The sequence below is a fragment of the Saccostrea cucullata genome, unplaced genomic scaffold (genome assembly GCF_032062105.1).
Source record: "Saccostrea cucullata isolate Sc308-1 unplaced genomic scaffold, CSIRO_AGI_Scuc_v1 ctg2541, whole genome shotgun sequence".
Lineage (NCBI taxonomy): Eukaryota > Metazoa > Mollusca > Bivalvia > Ostreida > Ostreidae > Saccostrea > Saccostrea cuccullata.
Window position 1 is genome coordinate 441 of NW_026936136.1, and position 14,888 is coordinate 15,328.

General features: G+C 34.6%; 1 protein-coding gene across 1 annotated transcript in view; it reads left to right on the forward strand.

Annotated features, from left to right (window-relative positions):
- Window positions 1-1,234: 1,234 nt before the first annotated feature.
- Window positions 1,235-14,888, forward strand: part of LOC134244849 (queuosine 5'-phosphate N-glycosylase/hydrolase-like) — a 40,948-nt gene continuing 27,294 nt past the window's right edge. The window contains exons 1-2 of the mRNA XM_062727099.1: window positions 1,235-1,299; window positions 7,118-7,243. Of these exons, the coding sequence (XP_062583083.1) occupies window positions 7,130-7,243 (114 nt within the window). The 5' untranslated portion in view covers window positions 1,235-1,299; window positions 7,118-7,129. The remainder of the gene's footprint in view (window positions 1,300-7,117; window positions 7,244-14,888) is intronic.

A 14,888-nucleotide genomic window follows, 5' to 3' on the forward strand; every position in this document is an offset into this window, starting at 1 on the left:
ATGCATGTGAAACATTATTACACACAGAGATATATACCTTTAATTTGAGGAAATTTTTTAACTATATAGAATATAATGGAAAAATGTTAATTCATTTTCAAAATATCTTTCTATGCGAAACGACAGATATTTTTTCTTTTATTTTTCTCTCTTCAGAAGTTTTTGTTGTCTCCGGGGTTGGGGGGGGGGGGTTATTACCTATTTCAAATAGGAAAACAAATAAATAAAATAAACAATGTACTTTATCAATCGCATATATTGAATATAACATAAGATAAAAAAAATATTGGTCATTTAATCTATTTAATTTTACCAGGGTGACCCTCTTGGAAAAAAATGTCCTGGATCCTCGCCAGTTTTTCCTTCTTCTCTTTTTTGTGAAAATTCACATAAATATCAATATAAAAATAAAATTTATTCAAGTTTGTGTGGCAGTTGGCAGTAAGTAGTTGGCTGTCGTATACATGTATGGAATTCCATAGGTTTTCACTGGAAAACATGAAAGAAATTTATGTTAAATCTGCCCCCGTCCTTTAGAAATTTTTTTTAATACCTTTAACCCTGTAAACCTTGAGTAATTTCCAAATTACAATGCACTATACTGTTTACATTTCATTTTTCCTTTAAAACTATTTGAAGTTACATCTAAGGTTAACAAAAACACATTTTTGTCATGGTCGACCGCATAAATTATACAAAACAATCTTTTGAAGATAATTATATACCACAACTTTGGGATTATCAATTTTTACAATAAGTCTTTGCAAAATTTGTAAGAAAAAATAATTGTAAAGATGTGGAACCATCTAATATGTGTAGTACTTTGTGTAGCGATCTGGTTGGGGCTTATCAAAGATCTAATTTTAATTAGGTCTTAAAATCGATAGGTCTCAAGTCATTTGTATGAAAAATACTATAAAGTGTTGGTCCATACAACCAATAGAGAAGTTTGTGTCAGTTTGTATAAAATGGTATAAAATGACATAAAGATCAAATGGGGCAGGTAGAGTGCAAAGTGTTAACTTCCATTAATGAACATGATGAAATATAACATATGTATATGATAGACTAAATTCTTGTATGCACAATGACATAATCCTACATTGTCAATGATCATCTGAGAAAAAAAGTTACAATAATTTTTAAAATTGGAGTATAAAATTAAAACCAGTTCCGTTAACAGCAAGGGGTATTAACATATATTCATGAATGAGTCGGGATCGTGTTTCAAATAATTCTTGAATATAAACACTGTCCCTTTCACAACACGTGGAGTATTTGAAATTCTTGGGTTATTTGGTGAGTAGTAGCAGTCTACTGTTGTTTATCTGATAACATTCGACTGCTAACTTTTCCCTGATCTAATATCAAATAAGTTTGATGTTCTTCAAGATTTTGTATTGACTTAATATGTTGGTAAATCCACAAACCTAATCACAGGCTGGAGCATCTAGATTTTTGTCCGTTTGCATAAAGTGGATAAAACGTGTATAAGTAATAGTTATTGTATATTTATTATGGTGTATCCTGAGTTATTTGGACGAAGGGCGGTGACGAGTGCGAAGCACGAGTCTCCGCCCTTCGTCCAAATCAATCAGGATACACCATAATAAATATTCAATAACTTTCTTGTATCATGGCCAATCAACCGTCATGTCACAGATTTTCAGCATGATTTTTAATTACACCAACAGAAAATATAGTTTTTGTCAGGTGACCGCATGGATAATCTCTCCTTCCTGTCAGTATTTTAATAAACATTTTACGTGCGTGTGTTCATGAGAAAGGACGTCGGATTGCAGCATCCCAGCCCCCCCCCCCCTCCCGGATTTCCTTGTCAACTGTTTTGGAGGCCCCCTTTCTTTTAAATGTAGCTACGGACTTAAAGTGGCCGAGTTGTGATTCTGGAGGTGTGATTCTATGAATGAGTGCTGGAGGCACCGACCTGGAGCCCCCCCCCCCTTTCAAAAATTGCTGGATATCGATCCGCCCCTGGATTGTTAATGAAATTCACAAGAAAACCTTTGGATATCAAAGAAGAAAAATTCGAAGTTGAAGAAGGTAAATTCAAGTGTTATTCTAAAATCAAGAAAAAAAAATACCCGTTGATCATTTGACATATTCGAGAGCTGTCGTATTCACGAAAACGCTGTGTCAGGGTCAATTACTCTTCATCTGTGGATGCAGTACAGCTTAAGGCCTATATTACAATAGATGGGATATTTTAATATATTTCTGTCTGGAATTCATGTCAAGAATTTGATTTCTAGTTACTGTGGATTGAATATTTGAAGAGATCCGTAAAATCATTTCGTAGTTCACTTAGGGATATATACGTACTGTAATTTATGTGAAAGACTTTTATTTCACTTGCAGAAATTTTGCATTTGTATATTACAAAGCCCATTCATTCTGTAATTCAGATTCAATATACATGTAAATTAAAATGATGAAATCGCCTTGGTGTTCAATAATTTATTTACATGGCACAGTTTTGGCTGGCTCCGCCCATCGGTGTATCTCCAGTTATTGTACACTTGACTTCAAAGGAAAAACACCGCAGCCATGATACAAAGGTGAAATATAGAACAGAGTGGATCAATCTGTTATTGAAATTCGATCTTTGATTCGCACCAACTAGATCGCTACACAACATTTGTGCAGCGATTTAATCTGAGCGGATCAAAGATCGAAAGTGAATACGCCTTCTTCTCGTATTTAACTTATACGCATTTCTTTGTAACACTTTAGTACAAAGACTTAATGTGTTGTATTGCAACCTCGTCTTCGTGATTTTATTTTAATTGATATCCAACATTCCAACGACTACATCTGTTTGCTTCGACGGCCTTGCGTTCATATACAAGATACAAGATACAAGATTTTATTAATCCAATTTGGGCCCCCGGAGGAGCAAAAAGATTTACAAATAGAAGGAGGAGGATCCAAATGATAGAACAAGCATGATGATGATATTACAAATAAGGAGCAATTGTTAAAAAAAACCAAAAAAAAGTATATAAGAGATATACTGAATATACATACATGTATCGTATTCTAAGTTACATACAAATATATATAATTTATACATATATATATATAGTTAAAGGCAAGAAACTGGGAAAGAGATATATAATTTTTTTTATGCTTATCACAATATCTTCAATTAAGGTAAATTACTAAGGAATCCAGCAAGTGATCTAAGGATGTCTGGGTCTTCATTAGTCATGAGCCAATAAAATTGATTATCATAAGATAGAGACTGAAAATTTTTACATTTAATTTTACAAATATTTATGAGTTCAAGTCTTTGTACATTAAGATGAGGACATACAAGGAGAAAATGAATTTCATCCTGAATCTCATTGTAGTGACAAAGTGAACAAATTCGTTCCTCTCTAGGTATTTTTTGTTGTATCATGGCTGCGGTGTTTTTCCTTTGAAGTCAAGTGTACAATAACTGGAGATACACCGATGGGCGTATCCAGAAAAAAAAACTGTGCCGTGTATATGGGCGGAGCCAGCAAAAACTGTGCCGTGTAAATAAATTATTGAACACCAAGGCGATTTCATCATTTTAAATTACATGTATATTGAATCTGAATTACAGAATGAATGGGCATTGTAATACACAAATGCAAAATTTCTGCAAGTGAAATAAAAGTCTTTCACATAAATTACAGTACGTATATATCCCAAACTACGAAATGATTTTACGGAGCTCTTCAAATATTCAATCCACAGCAACGAGAGATCAATTTCTTGACATGAATTCCACACAGAAATATATTGAAATATCCCACCTATTGTAATATAGGGCATACGCTGTACTGCATCCACAGATGAAGAGTAATTGACCCTGACACAGCGTTTTCGTGAATACAACAGCTCGAATATGTCAAATGATCAACGGGTATCTTTTTTCTTGATTTTGAATTTACCTTCTTCAACTTTTTTGTCTTCTTTGATATCCAAAGGTTTTCTTGTGAATTTCATTAACAATTCAGGGACGGAACCAGCAATTTTTGAAAGGGGGGACGCTCCAGGTCTGTGCCCCCAGCACTCATGCACAGAATCACACCTCGGCCACTTTAAGTCCGTAGCTACATTTAAAAGAAAGTTGACAAGGAAAAAACCCCTTGCACCACACTCTAAAATCCAGGAGGGGGGGGGGGTGTTGGGATACTGCAATCCGACGTCCTTTCTCATGAACACACGCACGTAAAATGTTTATCAAAAATACTGACAGAAAGGAGAGATTATCTATGCGGTCACCTGACAAAAACTACATTTTCTATTGGTGTAATTAAAAATCATGCTGAAAATCTGTGACATGACGTTTGATTGGCCATGATACAAGAAAGTTATTGAATATTTATTATGGTGTATCCTGAGTTATTTGGACGAAGGGCGGAGACTCGTGCTTCGCACTCGTCACCGCCCCTCGTCCAAATAACTCAGGATACACCATAATAAATATACAATAACTATTACATAACGTCCAATTTCAATTTTAAGCCTGTGAGCCGATATTCTTAACTTTGTTAAAACTGATCTATGTTGATTGTTTGTAAGAATATCTAGATAAGGTTCAAAACAAAATTTAGTCTTTATGCTGGTAAAGGTAGACAATTTGCCATCTTTATGTAAATTCCTGTCTTTTTCCCATGTTAATTTATAGAAATTCAGTAATATTCTTTTCAAATTGATTTTAAATTGTGGGGTTGACATACCTAGGAAATCACTAATTTTAATATCAATATGGTTAAGTAAGAAGTTAACACAAGAATACCATGAAGTAAAACCATTTTGGTGTAGTGTTTTAGAGCAGTTAAAAGCCTCACTAAGCAAGGGAAATTCACCATCTAGATTCTCTAATCTATCCATATATAAAATAAATATATAATTGCATAATCATATAATCTACACTCACATTCTTCATGTTCTTAAACGGAAATCAAAACACTACTTAGAAAACTCTAATCATGGTGATGTTTTTCTAACTATTCCACAATCTATATTGAAGTATATTGAGCTAGAAATAAATGGAATTAAAAAAACAAAACAAATAATGCAAAACATTTTCAAAAAACATCATTAGGCTTGGGGTTATTTATTTTTGATGAGTCACTTTGTGTCTGTGTTACGTACGTCAGCATGGTCACTTTCTTATCATATTGTATGAAAAACGTCAGATCGTTGCATGTAGTTGTGCAATATTGAACGATACAAAATTCTTCACAACTGTCGAGATAAGATATTTTAGTCTAACAGAAGGATCTAAAGGTAAATGCGATAATATAACGTAATTTTTGGTAATACATATGACAAGATATTTACATGAATTTATTAAAAAATGAATAATGAAATGATTGCATGTTTATTCATATTGACATGTAAGCATCCTCGTGTATTGAAGATTTAAAGAACTACGTGCGCTAACTCTTGATTCCCGCCTACATTTTACACATATTTAATTCAATATTAATGACAATTTGTCCATAAAATCTTTGTTTAATGAAAAGATCTGTTCAATTATAATTGATTAATAATATTAATACCGTGTAAAAAAGTTAATTATCCCTTATTCTAGCTTTTTAAAAAAGGAGGGAAGACGATATTTTCCGTTGAAACCGGACTTTACACCATTACCGTATTTTAAAATATTTTTGAATGTGAATAAATGTTCCTAACCTCTTTTCTTATGTTTTAAGCATATGAAATTAAACATATATCATTAATAAAATACTATGTCTTAGTTGTTAACCCCTTTGAAATTGGTGAAAATTTGAAACTTTTGTCATTTTTTTGTCAGTAAACGTATGTCCCCCCCCCCCCCCCCCCCCCCCCGTGAAACACAAAAAGCTTTGGTATGAATTTGTGAAATGACAGTCTATATTATACCTGTATAAAGGAATTTTTGTTTCGGGGGGGGGGGGGGGGGGGGGGGGGGGAGATGTCTTAAAAATATTTTCCGTTTTTCGTTGATTTCAATAGTGAAAAACGCGAGTTTTACCAAAATTATGGGGTTCTTTCTTTTTGCCTTCCCAAAATAAGTAATGTTTTATGGAAATTCATGTAAATATGAATATAAATATGGAAAATCATTCAACTATATTAACTTTTGAAAATTGACTTGGAGGTAGGCTGGAGAACAATACTATCGTTCGTAGTTCTTTGTTCAAATCATGTCCCTTGGGGGTCGGGAGGGAAACAACGGGAAATCAAATTCAAATTATTACGAAGAAATATATATACGAACAAAATTTTTTAAAAAAATCTTTGAAAATCTTTTTCTCAAGAACAGCAAAGTTGTATGTTGTTACAGTATTGATATGGAGGCATTCTCAAGTAGTATTAAAATTCACCCCCCCCCCCTCCCCAGTAAACTTTTCAATTCTGATCCGATTTGTGCTTTTTCGTAGTTGATGTGCTCAGGTGAGCGTTGTGGCCCCTGGGCCACTTGTTAAGATTATGCTTAGACCTACACGGAAAAGTTTATTTACTAAAATGCCATGTGCATGTTTCAATGTTTAGAAAAAAAAATCGGTACTTGTAAAAATAAGTTCATTTTTAAAAAACAAACCTCTGATTGAAATGAACTGTTTAAGGAGACATTGTGGGATTCCTATGAGATGCAGAGTCAATCCGATAGCATGGACTAAGACAGAAATATATGTTTAGACGGTGTGGATCGACATTTTAGGTTGAAATAAAATAAATACATGTTTTTAAACCCAGAAAGACCAGTGGGGGTAAAACGTAAACAAACTGGAGTGGGATATCTTTCTCTCTTACAATGTATAGTTGGCTATTTTTTGTGGAGCAATTACTTTGGGTTTTAACGATTTTTTCATATTGTACACATGATGAATAAGTGTAAAAAAAAAATTATTTTGTGAAAAAAATGTCCAATAAGCCCCAAGGTTGAATATCGGGGCGGGGGGGGGGGGGGGTAAGTCCACAAGTACCTGTAGACAGAGAGCTGCATTTGCCAGCCGCTCGTCTACCAATTTAATATTCGGATTTTTTTTTTGATTTTACTGCAGAAAACCTGCAACTTACTCACCAAAATATTCTACGAGAATTGTGATAAAACTTTAGATACATTTTACAGGATTTAAAAGAGATGGAAAACGGTGTGCCAGAAGTGTTGTCACCAAGGGAAAGTGCCAAGCTCATTGCAAAAAATAGCAAAGATGTGAAAATTATTAACAAGGGAGTAGACAATATTGCTCAACATGTAAGTGACCTTTTCTGTAATTAATCAAAAGAAAATTTCATTTTCTCTCTCTCTCTCTCTCTCTCTCTCTCTCTCTCTCTCTCTCTCTCTCTCTCTCTCCAGTGAATATGTGTATTTCTGATACATAAATTGTTTCAGAATAAAAGTTAAATTTATATTGCTTGCACAATTTCGTATTTCGGTAACAAAATATTTTAAATTAAATCTGGAAAATAAAATTTGATCCTTTCACAAGAATTCATAAATTTTCCCCTGTTTAAATACAATTGCTGTGAAATTTTGCTTTGAAATGCAAACAATACTTACAGGCATAATTATAAGTTTACTCCTTATTAAGATCCCATTTCTCCGTAATAAATCCAAGAAGGTACTAAGAATCGAAGAAATGGGAATAGCAAATTTTACATTTAATGGAAAATGGGAACAAACCAATAAAATATACTGAACGGGAATTTATTTGCTGTTTTTTTTTTAATTATGAAAATAATGTTCCTTTAAAGTATACACTAAATAATCTCAGGGTGAAAGAAATGTTCAATGTACATGCAGATGCCCATGATTTTTTTTTATTGGGGGGGGGGGGGGGGGGTGATACATCTATGCTTAAGCTCTTATTATGTTCCCCAAACGGAGTTTGGGAACATATTGTTTTTACTCTGTTTCTTATTATTATTATGTTCCCCAAACGAAGTTTGGGAACATATTGTTTTTACTCTGTTTCTTATTATGTTCCCCAAACGAAGTTGGGGAACATATTGTTTTTACTCTGTTTCTTATTATTATTATTTTTCTTCTTCTTCTTCCTGGGTACTTTTTTGTCCGGGAATGATCTAGTTAACTGTTCGTCCGATGTAGGTAAAACCTTTATAGGGTCAGTAGACATGTTATGTAGATTTGCGGAATCAAGGTCATTTTGCGCGCACGTGCTTGCAAGAGCACGCACGTGCAACACGTGAAATGACCAATACAATGGATAAAGCCGCAACTTTTCTATTTTTTGATGAAATGCTTTGAAACTCATAATGTGAGGATATATTAGTAGCATAGACATGATGACATGGTCAAAATAGCAAGATCGCACGCACATGCACGTGCGCTTCGCTCTGATTGGCTGAAAGTAAAGTCTCAATATCTTTTTTGTTTTTTGATAAAATCATTTGAAATTTTGAACATAGTCATACATTAGGGAGATCTACAGCCTGTAATATAAGATTTTTCATGAATGCATGTGCATGCACATGTGCTTGCAAGAGCTCGCACGTGCAACACGAGAAATGTCCAATATAATTGATACAGACGTAACTATTAAAATTATTGAGGAAATGCTTTGAAACTCATTTTATAAGTATATATTAGTAGTATGCACAAGATGAAATGGTCAAAATAGCAAGATCGCACGCGCATGCACGTGTGCTTCGCTCTGATTGGCTGAAACTAAAGTCTCAATATCTTTCTTGTTTCTTGTCATAATTCTTTCAAATTTTGAACATAGACCTACATTATGAAGATCTACAGCATGATATATAAGATTTCTCATGAAAGCATGCGCATGCCCGCGTGCTGAAATCTGATTGGCTGAAACTTTAAATGGCTATATCTACTTTGTTTTTTGACGAAATGCTTTGAAATTTTAAACATTGTCATGCATTAGGATATCCTACAATATGATATAGAAATAAATCATGAAATCACGCGCATGCACGTGTGCTACAATCTGATTGGCTTAAACTTGAAATGGCTATAACTCCCTTGTTTTTCAACAGAACAGGATGGGATTTAGAATATAGATAGATGTAAGGGACTCCTACAAGACGGTATGGTCATCATGCACGTGCATGCACGTGCGTACATTTGGAACGAGTGAAATGAAAAATACACTTGAAAGAGTGATTTTTCATACTTTTGGACTGAATGCTTTAATATATTGTATATTAAAATATGTAGATAGTGTAGACAAGATGATATGATCATAACGGACATGCATTCACATGCGCACGGGTGCAATGCTAAAATTTGAATATAATTGGTATCCTTCTGAGAAAACGTTGTTAAAGTCAAAATGCACAAATTTTGTCTTATTTAATGAAGCTTACAGGGAATATGGCACCAAAAAGGAGTTGGGGAGCGTTTGGGGAACATATGTAACGGTCCCCGTTACAATTAGCACTAGTTATGTCGCCCCGAACGAAGTCGGGGACGACATATTGATATTGTACGCATGTTTTTTTTATCCAGGCTGTTTCTCGGAGATGGCTGGGACAATCTACCTGAAACTTTCCTCAAAGGACGATCACTGGTTGTAGTTGTGCAGTGAGGTCGTTCAGTTCCAATATGTCTACCGTTGCCATGGAAACCTGTAAAAAGCGACGAATTTTGTCCGAGAGTGTTCTCTCTGGTCCCTTAAACGTTCGTCATGAAACTCTTTTTATTTTAATGATTAGTATCTGTAGTTGTGCGCCTTGCATTTAAAATTTTCAAATAATCGATTATTGCCATGGAAACCAGGGGAATGTTAAAATTCTTTAATTTCGATTTTCTCAATAACTACTCAAGCAATCGTTTTGAAACTTTCAATGTTAATTCCTTGCAATGTGTCAAAGTGATTTTTACTTTTAAAATAATTGTAATGAGTCGCTCACAGTTGTCATAGAAACGAAACAGAAAAAAGGTTAAGATGTACACATGTGTTCTCCAAGGTCTAGGTCAAAGGGTCAAAGTTCTTCGTGTCCAAGAAAAGTTCTTTTCACAAGGATTACATATTTGAAATACGAAATCCCTAGCCCTGACCGTTCAAACGTAAGGTAATATGTTCAAGACGACCCCCCCCTTTTGAAGCGCACTGCCATTTAGAATACACATATCTAACATATACAACTTACAAGTAACGTTTTAAAAGTTTCATTCATAAAATTCAGTTCTCCTGATGTGATTTCATAGTTTGCCAACCTTCATTCTTCTTCTGTCTTGTCTCTAGATTTTATAATTATTTTATTTTATCTATATATAAATTAACGATTGTCAACTGCATTTATTAGCATTTCGCATTTTTTTTTTGTATATCTATTACTTGTATATTATTAATTTCATTAGATAGTGCAAGTATAAATTAGAAAATTTGTACGTTATTTTCATAGTTTTTATTCATTCATAAATCCTAGGATCCGCTCCTATAGGTGCGATAAGCCTTGATCACTACTGTAAACAAAACATTCATCTCGCCGAAAATGTTCACGATTCCGCTAAACTGAGAAAGTTTACACATGATTTATCATCTCATAAGAAACATCAGCCCTGTACAATGTAGAAATGCTCGAATTGAAGGTGGCATGTCAGATTCGTTTTCCGGCAGAACCTCTAAAGTGAAGTTCTCACTGGCGTTATAATACACAAAATAATTCGGCTGATCTTCTTAAAAAATTACATTTGCCAAGCTTTTTTGGTAGGAAAGATACTGCCAATTAACAAGTATGAGGCTCAGTTCAGTACATCTGCCCAATTTCTTTTATGCAAGTCTGCAAATTTAGGAACTTGTAATTTTTTCCTGCACTACTTTCTTCTCCTACCGATTCTAAAAATAAAATGGGATGTACCCAATTAAGGTCTTCCGTTTCCAACGGAAAGGACTGATACGACTCGATGGTTGTCCAAGCTTAGCTAATGGACCATTGTTTTAGTGATGATAAAAATGAAAAAAAAAAGTCTTGTCCAGTACGGGGCGACATATGCTATTGCTTGCAATAGCAGACTTTCTAGTTATTATTATTATTATTCTTTTTTCTTCTTATTTCTTCTCCGGTACTTTTTTGTCCGCGAGTGTTCTCAGAAACTGTTCACCCAACTGAGCTAAAACCTTTTTAGGGTTAATAGGTGTGTTGTGTAGGTGTGCGGAACGAAGGTCATTTTGCGCGCATACGCCTGCACGTGCGGGCGCGTGAAATGACTGAAATGACTAATATATTTAATATAGCCATAACTTTAACATTTTCCGATGAAATGCTTTGAAACTCATTATATAAGGATATATTAATAGTGTAGATAATGTGACACTGTCAAATTAGCAAGAACTCACGCGCATTTACGTGCGCTTCGCTCTGATTGGCTGAAACAAAAATCTCAATATCTTTTCCGTTTTTTGACGAAATGGTATGAAATTTAAAATATAAGCATACTTTAAGATGTCCTACAACATGATGTATAACATTTGTCATGAAAGCATGCGCATGCACGTGCGCTGCAATCTGATTGGCTTAAACTTCAAATGGCTGTAACTCCCTTGTTTTTCAACCAACCACGATAAGATTTAGAACATAGACAGACACAATAGACTCCTATAAGAAGTTACGGTCATCATGCACATGCATGCACGCGCATGCACGTGCGCTTTGCTCTGATTAGCTGAAACAAAAATCTCAATATCTTACTTGTTTTTTGACAAAATACTTTGAATTTTAAAACATAATCATACCTTAATACGTCCTAAACTATGATATATAAAAGTTTTCAAGAAACCACGCCCATGCACGTGTGCTGCGATCTGATTGGCTTAAACTTTAAATGCCTATAACTTTTTTGATTCTCAACAAAACAGGATGAAATTTAGAATATGAATAGATATGACGGATTCTTACATTATGCTACTATCAAACTTGAATGCAAGGACTTGCATGCACGTGTGCGCGCGCAATGCGTTAAATGACCGATTTACTTGATATAGTCGTAATTTTTTTTATGAAACGTTTCAAAATTCAAAGAATAGAAACACATTAAAAGTGTAGTCACGATGATATAGCTTTCATGCATTGCACCTTCGCGCGCGTGCAATGATCAAATGACTTGTATACTTGATATGGCCGTTACTTTTATATTTCTTTATGAAATGCTTTGATGACCTTGACCTTTGACCTTGACCTTTGACCCCTTGACCCAAAGGTCACAATCCAGCTCAAGTTCGTAGATGTATTTACAAACTCACTTTAACAAATGCTTAGAAGAAAAAAGTCAACCCCCCCCCCCTTCTCCTTAAAAAAAAAAAAATCAATAACAACGTAGAAAATTTCTCTGAAACTCGATCAACACCTGGGATCGACATAAAATTTCACTTAAGGTGCAGAAAAGACTTCATAGAAAGTTTCCTGAAAGTTTTACGGTAAGTCTCTAAAGTATATAGAAATTATGAATTTTTACGGCAAAAATTACAAATTCTGTCGTGTTTGAAATTTAAGTGCAGACGAACAAAGATATGATATAAACCTTTTAAAGCCTATTTCTCCAGATGTCGTTAATAGCATTCAATTCTACTGATATGAATTAATATTTTAATACCAAGCATTCTTCTTTTATTTCACCATTGAAATTTATCTGAATTTTTTTTAGAATTACACAATCCCCAGAAATAGCGAGTTTCGGTATATTAAAAAGCAATACACGTTTCTTTCCAGTAAAACCTCACGTGTTTGAATTCATGAAAAAATATTGATAAGGGGGTGTTAAACAATACCTGTCACATTAGCTGACACCAAAAAACCAGGGTACGTACACGACATTTTCTGATTTATTTGCAAATGCAAACAGGGCTACCCTCAAATCCACGTGTTTTCCATGTCTTTATAAACATCACAAAAGCACCCCAGGAAGTAGCCTCCTATGCCCTGGAGAAATAGTTCCTGTCAAAAAACTTTATTTATTTATAGAGTAGATAAAATTTCCTAGGCACAGGTACCAGAGTTGTCAAACTGGCCTGGAAGGAAATTAAAAAAACTCTCAAAAGAAAGGAAAATCGGCTTAATGTATGGACCTACAATTGACTAAGTTCATTTTGATTGGTCAATTACCGGTGTGGTACCCCTAGTCGCCTTGAACCCAGTCCTGTCTTTCTGAAGAAAACCAACTCCGAGCCCGATGTAAAAATCTTAGTAGAGAAATGAGAATTTGAATTTTGCTGCCTTATTATGTTCCCCAAACGAAGTTTGGGAACATATTGTTTTTACTCTGTTTCTTATTATTAAGGTCTTCCGTCTCCAACGGAAGACCTTCTTGTTTTCGTTCGGTTTCTTTTTCCCTATTATTATTATTATTCTTCCAACCGATTTTGTGCAAGCGATTTCTCAGAGATGGCTCGTCCGATTTCTACCAAACTTTCAGATCTGAAAGATATTCAATTGATCTTGATAGGTTTTTTTCCTTTTTGATTATCTCACTTCCGGTCGTGAGATATGGACGATTTTCTGATTTTCAGAGGGTCGGCTTGTCCGGGAAACTCCTCCGAAACGACTTAAGAATGGACTTGAGATTTTCAGGGAAAATAGAGGAAGGTTTGGTGAGTTGTAATTGGGTCTCCAAATCTTTCTAGCGCAAAAGGCACCGAAGTTCGGTAGGGCCGAAAAAATGTCTCAGAAATATCTCACAAAATTTGACGCATTTTGTCTCATATCTTCACTCCTGTTCATAATTTGTTAAAACATATTGAAGACAAAATATTCAATATCGCAAGACCTTTCATTTGATATAAAAAAAATAGGGCTGACCCTTCAAATTAGGGGCTAAGAGGGGCCAAAAGTTTTTTATCTATAACTCTCTAATGATCAATTCTTTGTTATACATTATTGATCAAAAGTATTCATCTTAACAATTAGATTATAACTATCTAAGTTGTTTGAAAATTGGCTTATCTGAATTCTAGATATTAATATTTGAAAATCTGAAGCGGGCCCCAGATGGCGGCTGTCTTTGTCAATTCCGCCATTTCGCAATTGGGGTTTATGGAGGCAGCTGAGCGTTTGATTAAACCATTCTGACATACGAATGCATGAAATGTAAACAAAACTACTTGGACTTTCACGTAGTAGTACGTTGCAATTCAGTGTCGATCTTAACACTTAATTTCCGTTTCACTACTTAAGTGTAACTGGGCTAGATACGATATATGTAATGTGTACAAAGACTTTTTAAACGTCGAAATAAAATAAAGGCGATAAGAACGTTTTATTTATTTTATTTCATAAAAGTTCAAAGAAAATGCGCGAATATTTACTCCTGGCGTTTGGCGCAAATTATTAATAGTGACCCGCCTTTTATGATTCTTAGACAGGTGTACTGTTGCAAAAGTATACACACAAGTATATTTAGAGCAGTACTCCCAAAAGCTTAATGGTTTGCGCGTTGGGGATAAAACAGAAAAAGGCGACATGGGTTCAATCCTCTTTGCGACCAAAATTTTGAATCTTTTTCTGTGATATTCATGGCATAAGTAAAGGCCCCTATTTGCTGATTTATCGTATAATCAGTTTCTTGATTTGATAAAGAAGAAATTAAATATCTTTGAATGTCTTAGAACTTTCGCAAGCGTAGGTTCAACGTTTTCTTAAACACTAAAAAATATTCATTTCATTTTCTCATAAATAGGCTGCGCGGGTAATACACATGGTGCCAATGTGCAGGTAAGGTCTTCCCCGTGATGGGGAATGGACCTGTAGAAAACCTTCTCTGGTTCTGCAGAGTCGAGTTTTTAGCAAATAAAATGTATGAAAATGCACGAATATTTACTCGTGGCGTTTGGCGCATATTATTGATAGTGACCCGCCTTTTATGATTCTTAGACAGGTGTACTGTTGCAAAAGTATACACACAAGTATATTTAGAGCAGTAC